This window comes from Haliaeetus albicilla, chromosome 2 (genome assembly GCF_947461875.1).
Source record: "Haliaeetus albicilla chromosome 2, bHalAlb1.1, whole genome shotgun sequence".
NCBI lineage: Eukaryota > Metazoa > Chordata > Aves > Accipitriformes > Accipitridae > Haliaeetus > Haliaeetus albicilla.
Window position 1 is genome coordinate 79,768,952 of NC_091484.1, and position 25,286 is coordinate 79,794,237.

Genomic DNA, 25,286 nt, shown 5'->3' on the forward strand with positions numbered 1-25,286 from the left:
GGTCCCGGGGGGGGGTGGGACTGTGATGGAGGGTGGGGGGGGTCAGGAGGGGTTCGGCAGCGGCGCAGCAATGCTCGGGTTAGTTCTGTTTAATGGTGGTGTCCTCGGACAGGTTATAAAACAGGATCTGGTACAAAAAGCGTCCCCTGTACAGTACAAAGCGTACAGCCGGGCTAAGGCCACCCGAGGCAGAGGGGGAAGCCGGGGCGTGGGGGGAATGCTGCCCCATGGCCCCCACCAGGGGAGCCCCCAGGCCTTGGGTCTCTCCGGCCATGCTCAGGGGGGCTTCCTGCCTGCCCGGGGGCTGGCATGGTGCTGCCTCTACAATCACCAGGATTCAATTAACAGACGTCATCGGCATTTACTGGAGGGAAGAGTGTGGTAGAGGAAGGGTTCGGCCCCAGCTCTGCTCGAGGCTGGTGCCCCCCCCCCATTGCCAGGGCAGGGTTTGGGGGGGCAGTGGCTTGGCCCCCCTGCCTCTCGCTGCCTGGGGCTGGAGTGGGGCCTGTACTGCAACTGGGGAGGGGAGCTGAGCTCCCCCCCCTGCCCCGGCACACGCCAGAGGAGAAGCCTAGTGTCTCGGGGTGGGGGGCTGCCGCCAGTGGCAGGGCCCTTTGGTCCCCACTGCTCCCCCGAGCCCTCCCAGCTCCCCCTGGCCCCCCAGGGCTTTCTCCCTGCAGGGAGGATGGGGGCAAGGGCTGCCGGCCTGCTCCCAACCTGAGAAAATCCTCCTCTGGCCCTGCAGCGGGAGGAGGAAGGTGCTATTGCTGCAAACTGGGCAAAGGAGAAAGGTGGGAGCAGGTCCAGTGCCAGGGCGGCTCTGCCATGGCAGCTTGGTGGAGCGAGGGCAGGCATGTGGGCGCAGGTACTGCTGGGCCGCTGGTCCCACGCTCTCCTGCCATAATAAATAAATATATACAGCATATAAATAAATAGGGCAGGGACTGCTGCAGCACGGAGCCCGCATGGGGCAGGGCCAGCCCGGAGCCGGGCAGGTGGGGGCCCTGCCCATGCTCTAAGGCACACGGAGGCCAAGCCAAGTGCCCAGGTGAGGTCAGCTCCATCCTTCTCCTGATGTGGAGGCCAAGCCAAGCGCCCAGGTGAGATCAACCCCATCCTTCTCCCAACATGGACCCGCTGCCGCCATGAGCCGAGGGGCTACGGCCAGACCGCGGTGATGGTGGCACTGGGTGCCAGGGGTTCACTGAGGGCTGGCAGCCCCCGGCTGCTCCTCTCTGGCCTGGGGTGGGGGGAGGCCAGGTGTGCAGGGCTGTCCCCTGTGCCCCGGGAGCGGGCATTGGGCTGGGACAGCCCTGCAAAGGCAGGCTGGGCACCGCTGCCTGCACCACTGCGACTAAGCCAGAACCTGCCGAGACAGAGCTGGGCCCAGCTTAGCTCAGCTACCACAAGGTAACAGGCAGCGAGGCTGCCCCAGCCCTGCGCTGCTCCTCCTTCAGTCTCCCCCAGACAGCGGGTCAGCTCTGGGGAGCCACCGCATGCCAGCCCCATCGCCTGTCCTGTCCCAAGCAGGATGCTGGAGCGGAGCGTGGCACCCCCCGCACCCTCACTCCACCGTGTCCCTCTGCGCCAACCAGGACAGCCCCAGGAGCATCGCACCCCTGGGGAGCCCCGGCAACCGCATGGAAGATGGAGGGAAATGGGGCAGAGGGGCAAAGAGGAGGGCTGGGGCCCTGAAGACCTTTGGGTAGCAAGAGTCCGGTTTACGAGGAGGAAAGGCAACGGAGGTACAGACAGAGCGATGGAGCCGGTGTCCCTATCCCCTTGCCTGCGGGCAGCAGCGCGGCGCTGCCTCGAGCCCACCTTTTGTCCGCCTACGCTGCCTTCAACTATGGAAGGGGGCCGGGCGCCCCGTCCCACCTGCCTTCCTCCACCCAGGCTCCAGTGCCTGCCCCTCCTTCCTCAGTCCAGTTTCTCCAGCACCGAGGGCACGTAGACCAGGCTGAGCTCACTCCCGAAGTTGCAGACGATGGCGGCATTCTCCAGCACAAGGATCTGCCGCGCGGGCTGCGACTCGTTGCTCTTCCCCAGGTAGACGGTCTGGAGCAGGTCGCCGTAGCCGATGTCCCAGAAGGAGACGCAGCCTTGGCCTCCCGTCACCAACAGGTTGTCGGAGATCACGCCCAGGCTGGCGCCGCAGCCCATCTCCTGCGTGGAACGAGAGCAGGTCAGAGAGCCAAGCCTGCGGCAGGCGTCTCGGAAGGAACTCCTCCCCGAGGGAGGGCAGCAGCCTGCCCGCACCGCTTCTGGCAGGCAGCTTCTTGCTGTGGCTGGGAAGAGGCCATTTAGCCGCAGCCCCTCTGCCAGCCCAGCCCCGCGGGTGCACATGTGCTGGAATGGAGCCACTGAGCCTCGCAGTGGGACAGCGCAGTCTAGCCAAGCAACAGATTTGGTCTTTTCCAAGCTCTTGCATGTTATGTTTACAAACGGGTAAGTTTTCCAAAGCAGGTGGAGTTTATAAATACAGATCCCTTCACACTACAAGCCCAGCAGAGGTGGTCTGTGGGGTTTGGTGGGGTCCAGAAAAGCACAGGAGCACCCTTAACCTTTCCCTGGCTGCTCCCCGCCTACCAACCTGCTGGATAGAATAGAGCTTGATCCCCGAGCTGCGGTCCCAGATGCTGATCACGTCATCCAAGCCGCTGCTGATGACGCAGGATGTTGTGCAGGTGAGGGACGTGACGTCCCCTCGGTGGGCGTACATGTGGCTGACCTTGCTCCCTGTCAGCACGTCCCAAAGGCAGATGGCACCGTCCTGGCCTCCACTCGCTAGCACCATCGTCTGCAAAGACACAGGCAGAACCAGGTCAGGATCTCAGAGGACAGCGCCCTTGCCATTGCACCCCAGGGCTTCGCAGTGCCACAGACACGCGAAGCCGCTGAACACATGAGCCAGTTCTGTATACAAGCAGTTCCAGCGCTCCGGGCATGCTCCCAGGAGGGAGGTCACAGGAATGAGGGATGGAAAGCAGAGCTGCCAGTTCGGTGGCTCCCTTGCCTTTGTACATGTGTTCCAACAGGCTGGAGGTAACAAGGCCCCAAGCCCACCAGGACTCCCAGGTGCAGAGAAACCTAAATTCATTTAAACAGAGCTGTAAAGCACACAGGTGTGGCTCTCCTTCTTCTTTCCAAGGGGACCTGGTACACAAAGCCTCCCTGGAGGCTCACAGCAGAGCAGGGCAGGCTCTGCTGAGCCCTGTCGTTAGCCTTGCTCACCTCTCCAGCCCTGGCAGTGCAGGCTCTGTGTCAGCTCTGCTAAGCCTCTGCTCCCTCCCTCAGGAGACAGCCGGTCCCCTGGAGGGCAGACATTCACAGGGCAGGGAACATTTCCTGGGCCAGTTTCAGCCTGGTGCTCCCGGCTCTGCCTTCAGAGGCTCCCTGGTGTCAGAGCTGCCATCCTGGCAGGACGGGTACAGCAGGAACGGGGCTTTCCTGCTCCAAACAGGGCAGGGAGACAAACCACCTCCAGGGAAAGGGATTGCTGCGCTTGCAGTCAGCTGGGTGGGAAAATACTCGCTCAGCTTGTATTGCAAAGGAATAGGATAGGATAGAATACAATACAATAAGGTAGAATAGAATAAAATAGAATGCAAATGAATGCAATAAAATAGCATATGATAGAATAGAATGGAATAGAATGGAGTAGAATAGAATAAATTAGTATACAATAGAACAGAATGCAAATAAGAGGATAGGATAGAATAGAATGGAATAGGATAGAACAGAATAGAAAAAAATAGAATAGAATGGAAGAGAATCAAATAGAATAGAATGGACTAGAATAAAATAAAACAGAATTGAATAAAATGAAACAGAACTGAATAGAATTGAATAAAATTGAATAAAATAGAATTGAATAGAATGCAGATGAATGCAATAGAACAGGATAGGTTAGACTGAATAGAATAAGGTAGGATAGGATATAATAGAATGAAATAGAATAAAATAAGTTGGAACAGAATGGAACAGAATTGAATCGAATGCAAATGAATGCAATAGAACAGGATAGGTTAGAGTAAGGTAGGATATGATATATTAGAATGAAATAGAATAGAATAAGTTATAATAGCATATGATTGAATAGAATGGAATAGAATAGAATGGGATAGAATAGAATAAGATAGGTTAGGATTAAATGGAATAGAATAAAATAGAATAGAATGGAATAAAATTTAATAAAATTGAATACAATAGAATTGAATAAAATTGAATAAAAAACCAGAACTGAATAGAATTGAATAAAATAGAATAGGATAGGTTAGACTGAATAGAATAAGGTAGGATAGGATATAATAGAATGAAATAGAATAGAATAAGTTAGAATACCATATGATTGAATAGAATGGAATGGAATAGAATAGAATGGGATAGAACAGAATAAAGTAGAATACAATAGAACAGAATGCAATTCTGGTGAGCACAGGGTCACAGCAGCCAGCAAACCCTCTGTGTCCTCAGAGAAGCCCACATCAACTTCTCCAGGCGCAAACCAGAAGAGAGTCCCAGCTGGGTCCCTCCGGCTGAACCACTGGCTCAGCAGCCGTATATAAAGGCTGTTCTTCCCAGTGCAGACCCAGCTGCACCTTACCTGATCGATGTACACAGCTGTGATTGCTCCTGAGTGACCCTGCAGCGTGAACAAACAGCATGAGTCTTCTAGCCGAAACACCTGCAGGGCAGAAGAGGCAGATGTGAGCATCGGCAGGGCAGCCGTGCTGCACAGCGATACTGCCTGCGTCTTACCACTCTTGCTAACGAAGCAATAGATCTCCCTGTTTCTATCTTCCTTACTGCTGCCCGCTGCTCACGGCAGAGCCAGAGCCTGTCAGCAATTCAGTGAGGGCACTGGAAGCTGCTGCCAAGGACACAGGAAAAGGGTAATGCCTGTCAGGCAGCGACAGGGCAGGGAAGCAACTTGCATAGCTGAAGGGGACAGCTGCTGCTGGAAGGGACAAGGAGAAGACAAGGGACAGCCCAGAACCCAGACCCTGATATTCATGAAGTCACCCAGCCCTAAGGCAAGAGGATCTCCTGCTCTGCTTAGCCTTACTCTCAGAGTGTGGTCCTGGCTCCCCGTGACCAGCCGTCCAGCCGCAGCCTTCAGCGCCGTGATCGGCTTCTGGTGGGCACAGGACACGGTGTGGGTGAGCTGACACATGATGATGTCGCTGCTGCTGAACACGGGGGAAGACGGGATGCTGCTTCTGCTTGGGGCTCCTGTGGCGAGACAAGCAGGTAAGTCCTTGTTGCAGCAGACACAGCCTTGCGCTCCAAGACTAATATCACCCAGAAATGGTGCGGTATCAGGGATGCCTGGACGCTGAACTTCAAGGAATTTTAACCTGGTCCTCCGATGAGCCAACACTCGGCACTCTGGCTGACACTGACAGAAGCTACAGCTGCTCAGCGCTCATGAACAACTGGAGTGAGGGTCTTCGACAGGGTCCTCAGCAGCAGAACTCCCTACCTACACAGTAATTCTTCTGCACGGCTGAGGTCCCTGAAGCCCACGAGCTCTGCGATTACCCTTGTCAGAGGCAGAACAGACAGCTGGGCACAAGACTCTCTGTACTCTATGGGAAAAAGTCCTTTCCACAGCCAGCCCTTTCCTGCAGAGCCTGCTCCACTTCCAGATCTACAGCTTGCAGACCCCAGGACATCCCTCCAGGAATGCACCCATTCTCCTGGAGTAAAACCAGGGCTTCTCTCTCCTCCAGGCCACTCCAGAACCAAAGGAGCCACTGCACTGCAAACCAGTTACCGCCACGGACTAGTTTTGTGTGTGTCGTGGTTGTGACGAGGCCCTGAGCTATATTGTGATTGTGTGGGGCTATATAGTGTGCAAATGAGTGAGAACAGACCTTGCTGAAGGAGAAAATAAGTGAGAAGTGGGAAAGAGGTAGAGGGCAGAGCTGACCCTGGAACGCATGTCTCAGCCTCCAGACCTATGCACTGGAGAAAACCAGCACTCGAGATGCTCTCCCTGCATAGGGAACTCCCAAAGTATTCCTCGCCTCTCCACAGCAGCTGATTCAGCATCCTGCAGCACAGGGTGTTTTGGAACAGAGCATTACTACAACAGCTTATGAAGTGGGTGTGAGGAAGAGTCAGCTGCAAGAAGGCAAGGGAAGAGGAGAAGGCTCAGAGGAGCTCAGGGCAGTGCACAGCACGCTCGGATGCCTGCTTACCTCGGAACTGCAGGTGATTCAAGGACGTGTGTGTCTCTAGCGAAAAGAAATCTAAAGAGCCATTCAACCGGGCAGCGACAATCCTGAGGGAGAAACGCAGGCACATGAGGAGAGGCCCTTCCCCACTCTCACAGGGTGAGGAGCCCTGAGACCAGACACCTTCCGAGGCAGAGCACAAACCACGCAGGCTCCCCCTGTGAGGAGGCACTCCTGATTGTAAGGAAGAGGGCTCAAAAATTGTATTAAGCTCAGACCACAGGATAAACTGGCAGGTGGCAGTGCCTCTTGAATAACAGCACACACACCAGTGATCCAAAGGCCCCACCTCCCAGCCCTGAATTATTCTGGGTATTCAGCTACTAGAAAGACTGAGTATCTGTATGAAGAGGAAGCAGCTGCCAGAACAGACCTGGACCCAGGAAAGCTCGCTCCACCATGCCCAGCTTGAGAGGTAGATGCATAGGAAGGAAGAGACTTCCCCACTGAGCTTCTGCCATCTCGAGCTGTTCGACCTCCACAGCAGGAGGGTCAGGGCTGGGGTCCTGGCTTACACCACATGTTCTCCTCCCCTTCCAGATCACCAAGCACAAACACCATTACCTGTTGTTCAGGAAGACGAGCGCTGTGATGCCAGATTGACCTTCATCATTACTGCTACGGAGGGTCCCCTCGATCGCATCCCAAACCTGGAAGGAGAAGGGGTTACTGCTGTGATCCCGACCAGAAGACCGTTGTACATCAAGGAGTTCGTGATCCATGTAACAGCTAACCTGTGCTGTGCCACATATATCCCCTGGCCCCCTTAGCTGTCTGATCTTAACAAAGGAGCCTGGAGGCAGCTCCCACTTGGCACTAGTGATTACAATCATCAATATCCTACTATCTATCTCGAAGTGAAGCAGCAAGTTCTCAAGCGAACATCGTCTTGTTTGACAGCAGAAATGATAAATAGAATTCTTTTCTTTGAAGAAAATCCTGTAAGAGGTCTAAGGACCACAGCACTGGCCGACCACTCCACGGACATGATCTGCATGGAGTGCCCTGCTCAAACGGGAGGTCTGACCAACACTGCACAACGTGGGGCTCCCTGCAATGGGAGGGACCCAAGATCACACTATCCTTTTTCCTTCTAGCGTTAACTGCCAATAAATGTTATTTTAATTAATACTTCAAAACCTGCATGCCTTTCTCACTAGGGTCACAACAAACACTAGCCCCGGTGCACCACACACACCTTGTGACAGCACAGGCTCCTGCTGCATGCCCCCCCATTCCCAGCTCTGCAGCACCCCTCTTCACTCCTGGTCAGCCCCACATCTGCCCTGTTCTGAGTTGGAAGTGTACTGGATTTTGAAACAATATTGTGATGTGGACTGGAGACAAGATTCAGCAGCAAAACTCAGGCAGTGTCTCAAGGTAGCTGCTCAGGAGAAGGTATCTGAGCTCAACAGCACACTTAAAGGACAAAGAAAAAAAATGGGAGTGGCCTGCCTGTTTTCCTGCCTGGCCTTCCCTCTTTGTTGGGAAGAATGAGAGCCACTCACATGCAGCACAGGTCAAAAATCATTAAAAATGCTATTTCAGGATGTATCTGTTTAAAAAAAACCCTGCATTTACTTTGAAGGGAAAATTCTAACTTAATTTCCAAAACTGAAATTAACCTAATTCTAAAAGTTTCTCATTGGAGGAGATTTAAATTTCCAATTAAAATTTGCTTCAAAACCTGTATCATTCCTGTAGAATTCCTATTCATTTTATCTTATTTCATGACTGACCAGCAACATTACTTAATGACATGGCAATATTTAAGCTTCTTCAGTCTTAAAGAGCTGCCGGCAGCTCACCCAGTGCCCGGGCTGGCACTGAGCCTCGCTCCTCACCTCCAGCTTCCCATTACTCCGGCCAGCCACAATCAGGTTCCCTTGCAGGTCCAGGCTCCAGACAGAGCTCTCCAAGTCTCCTCCCCAGGAAGGAAGCAGTGACGATTTGTCAAATCCTGTAAAGGACTCATCCCCCAGGCTCCTTCTGCGGCTGCTGCAGCCTCCCTCCTCGGTCCCGCAGCGCAGGGAGCGGGGACTGCTGCTCCCCGCACAGAAGCCAGCCTGTCCATGTGGGGCTGAGAGGCCAGTGAAGTTCATACAGTTGGAGGTGCCGTGCTCTTCATACACTTTACCAACCAGGCTGCTAAAGTCATACCCGGTCTCCTTCTGGCGACTGCCCACAGCACGGAGCCGCGTCTCTGACTCGGCCACCTTCACCTGCTCAGAGAAGTTCGTGTCAATGAGAGATGTGAGGTCTGGCTGGTCGCAGAAAAGCGGAGGCTGGGGGGGGCTGAGCATCCTTTTGAGCTGGTGACTGTTCTCAAAAGAGTCGTCCAGACCATTCTTCCCATCCGGACTATGATCCCAGCTTTCCTGGTAATCAAAGATGCCACTGCTGTCTCTTCGCAACCTAAAACACAGTAATAAAAGGTCAGTTCTCCCACCTCTACTGTTGGAGAGGGGTGATTTCTCACAGAGGGGTTTGCACCAGCTGCTGAGCAGCGACTGTGGAGGGACCTGCCCACAGCTGAATGACTTAGTACAGACAACGCATACCTTGGTTTGGGAATAACGGTGAGGCAGTCACCGGTCTGAGCATCCCACACACGGATCTGGCCCACCAGGCAGCAGCTGACAAGCAGCATCCCATCACTAGCCAGGCATTCGATGTCCTGGGAAGGAAGAACAAGCACAGCTGAGCACGTAGCACCACCAAGGCCTCTGGACTCTGCCAATCTCCTTGCGTATGGCTGAGGAACTATAGAGATGATAAATTTTATGTCAAAACTACGTGGCTGGCTTAGCAACCTAGAGATACTCTGAGAATGTGAGTACATCTTTGCTCAGAGTCCTAGATGTGCACTAGACTGCTGCAAATCAGACAGACTCGGTCTGTCTTCCCTTTCCCTGACAAAGTACAGCCCAAAAAGATGGCAGCATCAGGAACAGAGGTGCAGCTTCTCTGGAAGATATGGCACAGCATTTCAAACTCCATCTGACTGGATGCCCGAGCACTTTGTTTCATCTCAGAATGGGAAGAAACAACTTTCCCCTCAAGAAAAAATGAGCGAACAGAGCAGCAGCACACTTCTGTACAAACCCATGGATGCTTTTAGCACTGGAAACAATATTTAACAGCCCAAACCTATGCACTAACTTTTGGGAAGAAGGAAAAAAGGATCCAGTAGGCATTACATATGAGGAATCTAGAGCTACCCCAAAAGAAGGCTGGATCAGCCCAGCCAATAAAAGCCAACAGTTGGCTACACAGAGAAGGAAATAACCACAATTGCAAAAAGCTCAGAGCAAGTCTCAGGAAGAAATGGAAAAGTCCTACAGGAAACTTCAGGCTACAATGTCTTACATATCTACAAGATATAGCATTCGCCCCGGATGTTAGCCTCCATGGCTACATTATGCTAAGGCTGCATAGCTGGTATTTAAATAAACCAAAGAAAACAGATGATGTGTGGCGCAAGTCAGTAAAATGCCTTTATTGTAAGGACTGCACCCGTCCAACCTACCATGAGGTGACCTCTGAGAACCAAGGGGACGATCTCTGTCTCAGGTGGGGAGTAGCCATAATCATCACAGGGCAGGTCCCCCCTCTTCCTCCTGCTGTGCGAGAGCCCATTCTGCCCATAGTTCTTGGGGCAGAACACCCTGTACAGACAGAAGAGCAGGAGGACCAGGATAATGCCCGAGGCCAGACCCAGAGCAGCCACCCTGGTGGGAGAGACAAACAGACACGAAGACAAAAAGAAGGTGAGATAAAAGATCCAACTACTAGCCCACGGACAGAATTTGAAAAATACTGTGAAAGTATTACACACGTTGCTGGTCTAGATTTTTCAGCTGAGAAAAATTTCCAATAAGCTATAGTGATTTCTGGAAAAATTAAGGATTTTTTTTTTAATGGGAAATGTCAATTTCAACAAGATTTTCAGACTTTTCAATAAGAAAAGTACACAGCAATTAAGACAGTAAGAAAAACACTAGATGGGGATTGGGATAATATAAAGTGCATTCAACACAGCCAAAGGAGAACTGCAGATTCAGACAGCAAGCTGTGTGCCCGTCCTCTCAACAGGAAAGGAAGGTCCCTGCATGCGTGAGAGTTTGATCCAACACCCAATAAAGCATTATTGAATCACGACATTTATTCCCAAAGACGAACTCCTATCCCTGTTACCCAGTGATAAACCCCGTAATGCATCATGTGTGCTAACAACCTGGGATGCACGCACCCTCTCCTGCCAGGGAACTCAGCTGCTGAGAAAAACAGTGCCAGGAGAGATAATTAAATGCTGCGCTAGCTGAGCTAGAGTGTCCCAAGCATTGCAGGATTTTGCACTGAAGCTTTACAAATATTTTTTGGTCTCCCACCAGGAGAAGAACCAAACAGCCAAAGAGCTACCCGTGTCTCCAAGGGAGTTAAGGCATGGTCAGAAGGCTGTATCAAGGACTCTTTTACTTGTAAAGAGTGACGTCCTGGTGCCCTTGCAGCTTGGATGAAGCTTGGTCAGGCTGAGCTTCAGCATCCAGCTTCCCACTGCTTGAAGATAAGAAGGGGTGGTAGCGGTTAGCCTCCTGGGGATGCCGCACTTCTAAGGCCTCTTGTGGGTTCAGATACAGCGTGACAGGGATTGCTGGAAGGATGCTGATGTATCTGAAGGAATGGAAAGATGAGAATAGCTTAGGAACAACACACACAAAAAGACACGAAAATCCTAATAGCTCATCTTCTCATTAGAAGCCAAGGTAGGTCTCAGTACGTACTTTCAGTCCAGTAGTTTTAGGTATTCTCAACTAAAGACCTCCTTTGAAATATTTTTCTTTAAAGATATTTCCCAGGTCTTAACCCTCTGCTCTGTGGGAGAGGTTAAGAGCCAACAGTGGAATGCACTACTGATGAGTTCAAATGGATCACACAGATTTAAGTAAGGATATAATGATCTGGTCCAGTTCCCTGTATGCTGCAGGTCAGAAAATCTCACCAAGAAGTTTCTTCAGCTCAGATGTCTCTCTATTCCTCACATGGGCCATCCCCATCACTTACAGATGATCATATATTGTTTTACAAAATTCTAAACATCACCTTGAGGGTGAAGGAAAACAACAAGCAAGTAACCCAATCCACAAGCACAGAGAGAAACACAACCCTTATTCTCAAACAGCCCTGGAGAGTTTGGCACCTCTGCAGTGCACAGGACGGCCTGTTTAGTAGTCTCCTCCTGAAGACACATTTGGAGTAAGCCACGTGGAACACAAAAATTATCTAACTCAGAAAGACGAAGAACAGAAGAAAGAAAAACGCTGAGGTCAGTCTTCCAAAGTGCCTGCGGCACGCGATGCCAACCCACTTGCCTTTTGGCCAGAGTGATATTGTAGTAGCTGAAGAGGGATGGCCAGTGTCTGAAGGAAAGCTTCCTCCAAATCTCCTCATCCTCTGCTCCCCAGGTAACCTCTGCTTCAGTTCCAAGCTCTGTCTGTCCATTCCCTTTGCCCTCTGGTCCTTGGGCCCAAGTGTGCTGGTTTGTCTCCAGCCTGCTCAGGGACTCCAGCCCTGACTTCTGCTCACGTGGCTGCGTCTGGTTTTCTGACAGCTGTATAGGGTCCGACGGGAAGACTGAGAGATCAATCTTAGGGTCGCCAGCAGGTAGGACCCCTCCAGGAACAGGCATAGGAGGCAGACCTGCTTCACCCAAAGGACTTTGTTCAGTGACCTGTGACGTGAGGTAGGTGCGGAGACCAGCAGGATCCGTGTAAACCAGGATTCCAATCCAGATCACTGTCCCGGCCTACACACGATGAGCAAAGAGACAAGTCCATTTAGTACATGGCCTTCACACTCTGCCTCCAACACCTCATCAGCTGTCTGAGCTGATCAACAACATCCCAACCAAGGATATGCCCTGCACTCAGTTATGGTCTTACTCCTGACAGACACTTTTCCTCCAGGAGGAGTGGGAGAGGTCACACAGCAAGCACAAAAACTGAACACTACTTTTTCATGAGCCATCCAACTCAACCTGATGGCAAGAACCCCACTTCTCCCACACAAATGCACAGCAGGGAAGAGACTCCTTGCTGGCAGCTGGGACCAGCACGTCTGTCACCCTCAAACAGGGCTAGAAAAGCTTAATTCAGGGTTCTGGTACATGAACTCTGCAAGACCTTCTGCAGCAGCCACAGTTCACAGACTGATGTATTAATTTAACTTAAACTGCCATCAGTGTTAGTTGTAACAGACTGGGCTGTGGTTTGTAGAGCTGAGGAGCACACACATTCCCCGCTTCCATTATAGACATCCAAAATAGAGATGGGGGGTACAAGCAGGGGCAGTAACTGGTGTAACCACTGCAGTTACACCTACAAAAGGAAAAGCCTTAGTCTTTCATGTAGCAAGATAGTTCCAGGTCTTTAGTCCACATTATCTGCAGGAACAAAACATGATTTCTGCTCTGCAAAAATCTTCTCTCTCCACTCATACAGTCTTTGAAAACCTGCTTATATAAAAGCAGATTTTTGTCTCAAAGCGAATACCAGAAAATTATCCACTACCACCCAACATCATGCAAACAGCAGAGCCTTGGAGTTAATGCATGCAGAGCGATGTTCTTAGGGAAGTACTTCTTGAACTGCATTTACCATGGGGCAGCATAAGTCTTGCAGGGGAACAAGGATGCATGAAAATGTTGGGCTTTTTTTTGTGCCTCAGAAGCCTTTTTGGGTTGGGTTAGTGTCCAGCAGCAAGGGGCACCAGATAACAAACACCACATGGCATACCATGATGAGTCTCTGGGCCAGCCGGGTCCTGGCGAAGAAGTAAATCACCCGCAGCCTCTTTGGCAGGCGCAGATTCCTGAAAGACGATGGCTGCAGGGTGATGGTGTGGGGGGTGGCAGGTCGCATAGCTGGCTGGCGTTCGTAGCGCTGAGAGCGGCTGGCAGGTTTCGCTGGGGGCATGCAGGCTTCTGCTGGCAACCGTTTGTTCAGATCAGCGAGCTGCCGAGAGAAAAGCAAATGTGTGAGAGCCATGGTGATGAGGTCCCTCGAGAGAAATGTGTGCAGAGACAGCTATCTTTGATACATGCCCACGTCTGAGTTCCCACCTTCACCCTCAAGTCAATCTGTCCCAGCTTTTCTCCAGCACACACTCTCTTCTTCGCCCAGCCATGGTCATGTGTTTGTGACCGTGGCTCCTTCCAGCCCATTTACCCAAAATCTGCATGTTTATATACCTGAGGGTGTCTTGCTTCCTCAAGCATCCTGTCCCCAGTCCCTGCGTATGTGTAACCAAGCAAGTACTGCGCCGGAACTTTTACAGCTCCATCTTTTCTGCTTAGAGAGTGAAATCACAGGGTGTGCTTCCTTTAATCCTTCCACAATAGCAGAGAAGGAAAGCCCAAGGCAAAACTTCGTGTTCTTGGCCCTTCCTTACCTCCATACGGCGAATGTCAATGGACAGCACGGTAGTGAAGAAAAACATCTGCAGAAAGAAGTCCGACACCAGGCCGACCACAGCGAAGAGGCAGAACTCCTGCAGACAGGACACACTGATTAGCTATGGTAGCTGCGGAGACAACGGTAAATATTTTGACTTCAGAAAAAAGGAAATTCAGCAAACTTTTCCCCAGAGCGCAGGCCTGACTCTATTTTACTGACAAATCCTATTACCGATATTTTGTAATAGTTGAGAGTTTAGTGCTAGAAAAGTCCGTGTGAGAACTCAAGAGCATATTTATTCAGATTCGCATTCTTTGTTCTTCTCAGCCATAAAACATCAAAAGCACCATAGGAAAAACCGGCAAAGGATGTTTTCCCAGTTCACAAAGCTGTGGCAGGGCGGCACCCAGAGCTCTCAGCTGCCTGCCCATGTGTTCAAATCACAAACAGCCTCCAATGGTGACAGTTTCCTGCACTTTACCAATAAACCTCAGCTCAGATTTAAAATTCATCCAGGAACACAGGTTGCTCAGGAACTGGATCAATCACTCTCCAGCCAAAGACAGACCACTGAAGTCACTGTACATCTGTGTACTTGTTCGTAGCCACTCTCCAGGGTCCCAGGTAAACCATTTCTGCCTAAATTACACTTGTGGCTAATGTATGTTTGATGGGTAAATTTCATTCCTACACCCCTGGAAGAGAAGTCCCTTACCCAGTCTCAGAGGTCTCTAAACAACAAATATATGGGGAACAACGTTTGCAAAAGCCAGCATTTCCTAAACTTCCTGTAAGGCTCCACTTTCTCCAGCAGGTGTCAGCAGAAATAAGGATTAAAAGATTCTGCCCAGTAGCAGAAATGCAGTCAACTCCCAGATCATCCCTATAAAACAAATGCACGCTCTTACCCCCATTAGTGCTAAGTGCCATTCCCCCTCCCCCACTACATTCAAAATTCCACAGCAACACAGAATTAAAATATTTTTTGAGAGGCATCTTGTTTCCCTTGGAGGTACCAATTTCTGTCAGGACCTGTCAGGACCCAAAAAGGATCAAGTAAATGTGGAGAGATCAAGAAAGCTGAAAGTAAGCAGGAGTAAAAACCTTAGGCTAAACAACACATTAAAGATTCTGGCCCTCACTTGCAGAACAGAGCTGGCAAACACCCACTGCTATTCACTGCCTGCCTGCTGGCGTGGTGCCATGCTCCCTACCTGCAGACCAAGCCAGGACACCTCCACCTAAGGGGAAGGAAGGGCATAGACATTAATTTCTTTTGTCCTGCTCCTTCCTACATCTGCCCCGGCTTCTTGAGCAAGGCTGGAGGCCAGTATCAGCACAGTGAAATGAAAAGAGATAGCGTGAAAGGCTATCCAAAATCTCCAAACAAACCTTGAAGCCTCCCTGTCCTGTCCAAACTGTTCTCAAAACATAAGCAATCAACCGCTTGTTATTTAAAAAATCAGTGTGATATGAAACAAGATAACACACCAGGTCAGCTGCCCTTCCTCAAACCTCCCAGCAACAGCAGCACAAGGAAGCAGGTTCTGATCAGGTTTTTCTCTTTAGCCCCTTCCTCAACATCTGACAGGAGGTTTTGAGAGCAGAGGGATGAAAACACAACATAGGTTCCTCTTGCAAGGAGAAAACCAGAAGGAAAGCAACGTCCATCTGGATTTCACCCAGACCTTGGCAAACACAGGCTCCACAAACAGCAGGGTCTGCATAGAGAGATACTAATTCTGTTAATACGTCCACTCAGGATTAGAGACATCTGAAGCTTCTAGCCCTGGAAATCTAAAATCTTCTTATACTTGGATACTGCACACCCTATGGCAAAACCCAATGTGATTTCAGTGGGTGCAGGATTTGGCTATTGGTGTGTGAACTTCAGTACAAGGTAGTGGATAAAAGATGGAAAGCACAGGACAAGTGCTCAGCACGCAGCCCTGCAGCATCTTGGGACCATCAGCAGTGACACTGTGCCAGGAAAAGAGGGGTCTCTACCCACCTGCAATGCAAGGCAAGAGGATTTCACTGCTGCTCACAATTACGAGGGATTTAAAGTGGATGCACAATTCTCATCTGAAGCCAAACTCTACTTGAGGACAAGGAGAGCCACGGAAAACACAGAAAATTCCCTTCTGCTAAATGAGTTGCGCTGCCAAGGAGTAAATGAGAAAAATGACAAGACCCATTACAGTCCTTGAGGCAGGTGAGAGCCTTCAGCAAAGAAATGCCTCCCTCTTCTGTTATTCCCTATACCAGATAGCACCCGAACAACCCCAGCACTGCACTGCTCCCTCTGACAGCCTAGAGCAAAGGTCCCTGCCAGATTTACGCAGCCTGGCTCTCTTTTTGCCAGATTCCTTGGACTCTGCAACGTGAGTACAGAACATTATCTGTACAGTGTCCTTCATTCTCAGGGACGAAGATAAGGGGCATACACCAGATTCCAGCAGAGCAGCCATCAGTCTTTAACAGACAGCATCCCTGCAACATTCCTCCTCTGGAGAAAGCAAGCATTCAAGGAAAGACAGGATCACATGGAGGGCAGACAGTGGATGTCATCACATGTGTCAAAACACTGTAATAAACAGGAGCACTCTAACAGAGATAACATGGGGGTGGGGGCTTGGCATTACTTTTCCCCATGGCTCTACTGACACCGTTATATGGCTCTGCCCCATCCCTTTTATCACACTCCTTTATCTCCTGTAATCAGTGCACCCTGCAAGCTCCTCTACAGCAGAGTGCAACAAGAAAGTGAACTGTCCCAGCGGTATCCACACGACAGAGCTGCTGGCACTACGCTCGCTTCACAGATACTGTCAGGCTTCACTTTTTGAGGTCCAGCAGTGCAGCAATGAAACAGAGGCCAAAAGGTGCTAATATACCATATGAATGAGCCCAATTTAGACCTAAAGGATGGGTCATGCCAGCGTTTGAGCTGAGCAATCTCTGCAATCAGCTTCAAATAAAAAAAATTAGGCCACAATAGGTGGCTGGCTGTAGCCTGGGGAATTCTACTGTAGCTCCTCTCTCGCTTAGGAACTGTGAAGTTCAGCCTGCAATGCTCCAGTCCAACCTGAATGTTTAATCTTCTTAGATTATAATACGCTTTAATCTGCAGTCTCTACTGGTGAGTCCTTGATGATAAAGCAAGGATATACACTACCCACCCCTCTTCATACAGGTCACATGTGGCCAGCGAGCACCTAGCGAGGGCTCAGAGTAGCCTCCAACTATGTCGATGCTGGGGTGCTCCTGCCTTCGCTTGCTGACTGCACCTGCTAGAAATTTCCAGAGACAACAGGCTGACACCTCCCTGAAGTCTGGCTGCAGAGGTGCTAAGGATTGGTGATGAGGATTTCTCTAGGCAGTACTTCTGTTCATGCAGCTCACCAGGAACAAGTCCTGCTTGGTCAAGGGTCAAAAATCAAATGATGTCAGCTTCCTGATACAACTCAGCAAACACAGTCCTGAAAAAGGGACTGTGCAGCACAAAAAGGCACACACTGCAAGGCAGAAGACCTTGATGCTATTTTCAGTGCAACACAGACCCAATGATGTGACCCCTGACAGAGCACTCTACCTTGAGGTTTCAGTTTACCCACCCATAACACAGAGATAGTGATATCTGTGGTTGTAAAAACTTACAGATTTGTCAATCTGGTGAAAGAGCCCCAGATAGACTGTCCACCCTAATTCTCAAAGCAGATATTCTGCAGTAGGGTTTTGTTTTTCCCTTCCATCCACTTAGAAGGTGGATTAGCCAGCTCAGAAAAAGGCTTTAAAGTTGGAATAAAGGCATCCCCACAGCAAAGGCACTGGGCAGCGTTAAGTTCTGTGATAGGAAGCTCATTTCCATAAACACAAGGAGCAGGGATGGACGGTTGGGAGGGAAATGATCCCCTGCTCCAGCTCCTCCCAGGGCTGTCACAGCAAAGCGATCAGTCCCACAGTCCGGGGGTGACAGCCATCACGATGAGTCAATGAGAGAGGCTCTCCAAACCCATGGGTCATGTAGGAGCCCACGTGTCTGCAGTGCCAGTGACTGAAACGAGCAGGGTCTAAGCACCAGCAACTGGAATGGCAACCATGGGGCACAGGAGTCCATGTGTCTGGGTCACCAGCAACCGGAGCATGTCAGAGTATGCGTGTCAGTGTGTCATCACTGGTGACTACTGAGCCAGACAGCTGGTGAGCAGGGTGAGTGGCTTGGGAGCGAGGTATGTGTGTGTCCCTACGTGAGAGTTGGAGGAGCTGGTTACCAGACAGACCAGTGACTCCAGGCCAACTGCCCAAGGGACTGTGGGGCTGGGGGGTGACTGAGAGACTCACTTGCACGTGTGTGTGTATATGTGTGTAAGGCAACTGGGGAGAGCAAGGATCTAGGGCCAACTACTGGATGAACTGAATGTGTGAGCCCAGCTACTGGAAGGATCCCGACTGGGGAGACCAGGGATCCAGGAGCAGCTGCTGGACAGAAGGCCAGCTCCTGGAGGGATTCACATTGTATAGATGTATATGTTTCCCACTAACAGACTCTTAACCCAGTCAGCTAAAGAGGGGAGGGGAATATTGCACACTGCATTCCTGCAGTGCTTACAAGCTTCTGTCCTTCAAACTCAAACTGATCAGCCATACTCACCTGGATGGCTGGGACAAGGGTGAAATACCCGATCAAGATGATCCCAAGCTCTGTCGCCATATTCTTCATAATTGACCAGCTTTCATTGCTCAAGCCTGGAGAAAGAACGTGCAAAGACAGGTAAAAGGAGACTGTTCACTAGTGGACAGACATGAGCACAGTAAACTTCCCTTCTTTAAAATTAGGCATCTAGACAACAGGCAAAAAAAGCACTTTCACACTAAAATTCATCTGACCTATTTTGAATATCTAAGTCTAAAAATTGGACTGTAGAGGCCCAATGTCTTTATTAGCAGGATTATCATTAACTACAAAGGGAGCTCAGGATGACCCTCTCAGCTCACAAAACTGTCCTGATTTCAGCAGTTGGAGGGTACCGCACATGGCAATACAGATATTCAGAAGTGTAAAGCACCATTGAGTCCTGTTTTTGATCTAGGATACAAACCACTTGTATTTTTAAAACTAGGTAGATTTTTCTAGGCACCACTCTAGAATCTCTCTTTCCTGATGTTCAGAAACATCTTTTCAGTTTGCAAACTCCATTTATCCATGGTTTGAGCACACTCAAATCCTTATGCAGGTACAGAGTGTATCTATAATAGAGAAGATAATTTTGTCACAGACTCAGCAGAACTTCATATGACCTTGGACTGCACTTATTATATCCATGACATGAGAGGACAAGGTGCTAAATATCTATACCAGGAGATACAGCTCTCCCTTACTAACACTTTTTTAAACTTGTTTAGCCAATGCTTCAGTCAAGAATCTTAAAGAGCAGTGCCCACAATTATAGGCTTATATTAGTTCTTGGAATTAACAAGAACAGTACAAAAAGACCAACAGAATACAATTCACATTCAACACACACAGTCCTTGTTTCCTTCATAGACCAGAATTAAGATCATTCCCCATCTCCCAGTCCTTGGGTTACCCTAATTTTCTCTCTCTTAACAGCTTTCCAGAGCAGGCTGCATACCTTGGGCAATGCGTAGCTTCACTTCCAGGTCAACGGGTGTAGAGACAACCGACTTGGTGAGAACCAACACGTTCTCTAGGCCAATCACTACAACCAAGTATGGAAATATTTCTCTAGAGGAAACAGAACCAGAACTGAGAATGAGATCCTTGGTGAAAAAGAAGGGATGAATGCAAGTTAAGCAGCAAACACACATCCTAGAGTCAAGGCAAAGAAACACTATCCACTCCTCTTAGCCAAAGCCCTTCTCACATAATATGACTCTGTGATGAGGTAAGGGTTCTGTATTTCATCTGCTTTGGAGAGATATTAACATTTTTGCAAAGCTGTGTAATTTTCTGGAAAATGGCTGTTGTAGACCACCACTAATTAGTCTTAATGCTTCCCAGGGTTGGGACAGTGCCCCTCAAAGAGCCTCTCCAGTATCTAGTACAGAGAGGTGCAAATAAAAAAGATGGACTTCTAACACCACTGCAATAGACTCAGTAATAATTAGTCAGCAAGAGAGCATTACAACAAGAGGGTAGGGAGCATGTCCGACCATCAGCAGTGAAAATCCTGATAAATCACAGCTCAGCATTACATTAAACAAAACTTAAAAAAAAATAATTCTCAAGTCAAGAGCATGGGCAGTGCCTGGTTCAGATACCCAGTGGGCAAAAGCTTCCACACCTTGCAACTGCTGTAAGCAACCCAGTCTCGGGCAGTGAAGGAGACACCTGAAGAGACTTCTCTTGGTGGGAGGAGATAAATTAACATGCATGGAGCTCTGTTCCCCAGTATGCCAGGTAGCTCAGAAGCCACAATACTGAGAACAACGTGAAATGTACATATGCTTTGTACATAAATAAACTAAATCCTGCCAGGGATAGTGTCTACCCAAGAGTCAAGAAAACACACTGAAATGGATTTCCCCTTCAGAATATAAGCACGCAGAAAAGTAAGACTACCCAAGGTCACTACCATGAATTCATTCAACTCTTTTTCTCACCCCTAAATTTTTTTCTCTCTTTTGAACTACTTGCAGTCCGGATCAGAGAGAAAAAGCTGTTCCGTGCCAGAACATGGTAGATAGTAAATCCCTCCACTTCCCTCCAGCTATACTTAAGCAAAAATACTAAAGCTTTCATTGTGGAGGGTAATGGATTTGGGCTGTGCTGGTACGTATGGATCCGAAAGGAGAATGTGTGTGTGCATGCATGCATGCTCACCCTTTGGCATATCACTAACAGCCAAGGCAGGTAAACAACAGGGTTTCAGAAGAACACCTCCTGCTTTCTGTCATTACCTGCATAACCCCCAAGGACCACCTTCCCAAACGCTCTTTTTGATTGCCTATGGCCATCTGACATGGGCTTCAACAATGTTTGCAGACATATAGCTGTCAGCAGCCTGTACCTTACAAGCTCAGCTGGGGAAAAACATGTCTGGAACCACTGCTAACTCAGCTACTTCATTCCAATTGATTCCTTGAACAAACAGCAAGCTGAAACACCAAGAGCTCCACTGAAAGCCAGATTACAAAAGAACCCCAAAACAAAAAAAAACAAACTCCACACACCCTGCTCCAGGTAACCTAACCAAATTTTAGCTCTAACAATTGTGCAACACATTGGTCCCTTCACCTCCTGTCCAAAAGCTGTGCAGGCAGTGAATTTCCATAGCGAGTGAAAAAACACACAAATATATATAAGCCTCTCATAGGCAACTTCCTGTTAATGTCAAAGAATCCAAACTCTAGCAAGTACAACTCAGTCCTGCCTTTATTTAAGCATTTTCAGTTCATAACCTGTGTCACTCCTCCAAGCAGTACTTTAGGACAGGAGACAGATGTGAGAAAAGCTCTTTCTAAGCCTTAGGGATGGATATCTCTAAATAAAGACAATGCAACAAACATGAGGAAGAGCTCTGCTGCCCGGCACAGCACAGCACCATCCTGCAGAGCATGTTATTTGCAAGGGTACGCTCTTGCAGAGTCCTTGCAGAGTCCTGTCCTTATGCAGAGTCCTGCAAAATAGGCAGGGGGTCCAGCACCATTTCCAGATAAGCTGCAGTAAGCCTGCAGAAGGCAGTACAAATAGGGAAGAGAAAACCCATAATTCTCTCAACAACTATGTCCTACTTAAACTGTAGCTTCTACTGCAGAAGATAATTAACTAATAGTCCCAGGTTATGAGTTTCAGTAGTCCTTGAAGAGTCAGCAGTTTCATGTTAAATGACCAGCAGTTTAAAAGCAATGAGATACTAGCTTTTCTTGAAGAGTAATGCGACTCTGCAGGACAAACACAAGCTGTTCACACCCTGCAACTCCAAAACCTCAGTTCATTCGTCCCCACTCAGAGTGAGGAAGATGGCAAGAGATCCTCATTATATTTTCTGCCATACAGTGCCAAGCACTGAGAAAGAGCTTACAAGAGGAAGAGGAAGAGCAAGGGGAGATGCTGTATCATGTCCATCTACTGAAACACTTACACTTCACTTATCACTTTGATGCCAGAAGGTGCTGCATCATAGCACGATCAAGCATCCCAGAGAGTCAACAGAAACAGCACTGTTAACTCATAAAGAAAACAGATCTTCTCTGACTCCATATATACTTGTGAACAGACACAACCTCTGGTTTATCCAAAATATCTGGAAGATTTAAGAATATATCACATCAGCCTCTCATCTAAAATGAAAATGTTCACATTTGAGCTAGTCAGTTTAGGACCTTTTTTATAGGCAACAAGGAGTAGTTCATCATTTCAGATTGTGATTCCTCTAACCTAGCTGAGATGGCAACTGGTGGGTTGGTGGCTTGTGCTCTGGACTCATGTAGAGACTTCCTCAGTCCACCAGCATACAGGAATCCCACTTCCAGTGAACTCCAGGCACTCTCCTCAACTTCACTGTTTATTCTTTCTTAAATCCTGCATAGATCATGTCACCTATTTCCACTTAGTTTTCTTTTCTGGAAAATAGACTAATGCCTACCTCACCTACAATCATTTTACTTCATTATAAAAGCTGATTGATAATGATTAAGGTCCAGTTTATATAACATATCTGTAGCAAGCAAAAACTGATCTCTAAGCAACAAACTTTATTTTAATACCTTACAAAAACCAGTGAGGGAAAAAGGCTTATCATAAATACAGGTATCATTAAAAACAAACACACCCACATCTGGAAGGCTCTGCTGTAAACAAAACAGATAAAAAAAGGCTGAAAGTCAGATCAAAGTTTAACCAGATTCTGCACCCTAAGCTGGCCAAATCCTAGCACGTTGCCACTGGTACGTGACGCACCAAGAACACTCTGTCCCCAGTGGGGAATCGGGTAACTAGAGGGAAAGTGCTCTGGCAGACACTGGGGAATCAGGAAAAAGTCACTCACCAAAAGTAAAAAAAACCTCAGTGTCATCAGACCCCATCACCACAGACTCCAAGGGTCTTCCATCTAATTAGACATAATTTATAAAGTATTGCAAGAATTAAGTTTCAACCCCAAAGGAAACTATCCACGCAATCATTTTAAGGCAAAGAAATTTTGCTGGAAAACTATTTTTAGAAATAAGGACTGAATTAACCCTTTACATCCTTTAGGAGGAATAACTAGATGAGTTTAGCCCTTCTGCGTGACAACAGTATGGGTGATAGTATACAAAGGCCTTGGTCATTGCAATAACCAAAACTGTTCCCTTGGATTCCTCCCATGTATCTGCATTCAAATATTGCCCTTTTTCTTGCATTAAAATTACAAACTCCCAGTGGATCCTATCTGGCTCACAGAATAACATGGTCTTGATCCATAATTAAGGTTCCAAGGCATCACAGCAGTAAAACCAGAAACAACAAATATTTCATTTTCTGAAGTCAATTACTCATAGCTCTTATAGGCTTCCAGGAGAGGAATTCCTCCAGCTAGGTCTGGCTCCTGGGAAACTATCACCAGCATTGAGGAGTCTCCCTCACAGGTCAGACTTTTTATTGTTCCTGTGGTGTACAGCTGCGAGGAGGAGATGGGAAGAAGAATGACAGATACTTCCTTAACTACTTAGGAAAGGTATCTGAAAATTGAAAGAAAGATTCTGAACTGAACTTTAATTAATGAGAAATGAACAGTGTGTAGAACTCAGGTAGGTGAGGTGTCAGTTAGAGCTTTCTCAGGGGTTTTCAGCTTGACACAAATATAACGCATGGCAGTAACCACATCAAAAGTCCCAAACACCAACTCTAGCATGCACAGAAACCCCAGTTAAAAGAAGAGCTGACAACTATCAGTGATGGGTGCAAAGTCACTCAGGTAGCCTCCCAGGCACAAATACCATGGGTCAGTTCTGCCAGCTTGAAGGATTTTTTTAAGTAAAATGTAATGAACCTCCATCAGCCAGAGAAAAGGTAACAAGCCCTTCTGGCTGCTACAACAAGTCACTGCAGGAGGAAGGTATGTGAGAGCCTACCTAGCTGCCAGGAAATCAAGTTATGAATAAGATGTTGTCCCAACAATTTGTTCTGCTTTAGGCAGAAAGAGCCAACTGCTAAGCAATAAGGCATCTCCAGGAAGACTGGGACCCAGTCAGGTCTATTTGCTGGGCAGCAGAGAAACACATAGCCCTTCAGCCCAGGAGAGCATCTGATAATAATTTTGCAGAGCAGTGTGTAAAATAATATCACATAAGCTTATTTGAAAAATACTGGATCTTAAAGATTAAGCATTTAACAGCCGTTTTCAAATTATTTCGCCTCCATCTACCCTTCTTTAGGAAGAGGTTTGGTGCTGGAAACATACCCTCCATTAAGAGTAGGTGTCAAACCAAACAGCGTGCACAGCCCAACAGACATGAGCAGAGAGCTGAGCACCGTCACGACTGCTGCCAGTGCCAGACCCCATTTCGATTTCACCATGTCAATCTTCCCTGAAAAACAGAATGCAAAGTCTCGGTTACCAAGCAAAAGAAAATGACAATAAAAAAATCAAGAAGGGATCTTCATCCTGACTTATTTCAGCAGGTAGCCTAATACCCTGCAACCCAGAAGTAATGGTAGTTCAGTCTCAATGTCTGAAATGCAGCTCCCAGACGCTCCCAGTACGTTAAGAGGTACTGTAACAAGGTTGGGACAGAGGATAATATATGGCTTGCAGCTCAAACTAGTTCCAGTACAGCACTGTTGAGGCATGAAAAAAGGAACTTACTTAAACGTGGCTAGTAAGGTCTAAAACCACCCGCTCAGAACATGTACTTGATCTGTCTGACAACAAATTAGTCTCTCTAAATTGGAAAAAATGCCATTAGTATGGCATTTAAAGCTGCTAAAGACAGAAAACACCTCAGAAGACATCACAAGGAATAACACCACACTGGCTAAAAGGGACAAATTAGCAGAAATCAGATAAACAGGACTACTAATTCTCTACATGACAGTTCAGGGTAAAATTTCAATACCACCTTTCCTGCTGCAAGAGGAGGGAACTGCAGGGCTATGGACAGGAGTCTCCCTTATCTGTAGCCAGGGAAAGGGACTGCACCACTGATCCCTTACTTATATTCAGCTAGCAGGTGTACAGATGGCTTATTAGCTTGCTCTCCCCTCAAGGCTCTCCACCCCACAAACCTACGTGTGGAGAAGTAGATGTAAGCGAAGAGTATAATGTAGGTGGTGACAAGGGGTATCAGCTCAGCAATGCCAATCTCTTCCTTGAAGTGGACGTGAACGATGTTCTCCTCTCGCAGTGTGCAGTTAGGGCTGGGATGCAGCAGCTTGAGGCGAGAGCGGAGGCTGCTGAGGAACCTGAGGTGATAAGCAAGCAGAAGGATGTCACCTCTACTGTACCCAACAACCAGCACACAATTCCAAGGAGGAGCTCGGTAGGTAGAGAACAAGTAGGAACAAGCTCCATAGATTCACACAGACTTATAAAGCATGGTTCTCTCTAGGCCTGACTCCTAAGTCCGTTCCTCTGTGGCCCAA

The 25,286-nt window shown here is 48.4% G+C and overlaps 1 protein-coding gene across 6 annotated transcripts in view; it reads right to left on the bottom strand.

Moving 5' to 3' along the window:
- Positions 1-74: 74 nt before the first annotated feature.
- SCAP (SREBF chaperone) overlaps positions 75-25,286 on the bottom strand; it is a 67,196-nt gene continuing 41,984 nt past the window's right edge. For 5 of the 6 annotated variants that reach the window (XM_069778428.1, XM_069778427.1, XM_069778430.1 and 2 more), the window contains 17 exons: positions 24,934-25,106; positions 24,106-24,232; positions 19,333-19,445; positions 18,351-18,445; positions 13,692-13,790; positions 13,037-13,255; positions 11,615-12,048; positions 10,722-10,916; positions 9,772-9,973; positions 8,804-8,919; positions 8,087-8,657; positions 6,807-6,892; positions 6,207-6,289; positions 5,069-5,235; positions 4,607-4,687; positions 2,594-2,800; positions 75-2,166 (listed from right to left, as the gene is read on the bottom strand). In XM_069778428.1, coding sequence (XP_069634529.1) covers positions 1,921-2,166; positions 2,594-2,800; positions 4,607-4,687; positions 5,069-5,235; positions 6,207-6,289; positions 6,807-6,892; positions 8,087-8,657; positions 8,804-8,919; positions 9,772-9,973; positions 10,722-10,916; positions 11,615-12,048; positions 13,037-13,255; positions 13,692-13,790; positions 18,351-18,445; positions 19,333-19,445; positions 24,106-24,232; positions 24,934-25,106 — 3,214 coding nt within the window. In that variant the 3' untranslated portion in view covers positions 75-1,920. The remainder of the gene's footprint in view (positions 2,167-2,593; positions 2,801-4,606; positions 4,688-5,068; positions 5,236-6,206; positions 6,290-6,806; positions 6,893-8,086; positions 8,658-8,803; positions 8,920-9,771; positions 9,974-10,721; positions 10,917-11,614; positions 12,049-13,036; positions 13,256-13,691; positions 13,791-18,350; positions 18,446-19,332; positions 19,446-24,105; positions 24,233-24,933; positions 25,107-25,286) is intronic. The other variant, XR_011323782.1, reaches the window with a different exon arrangement.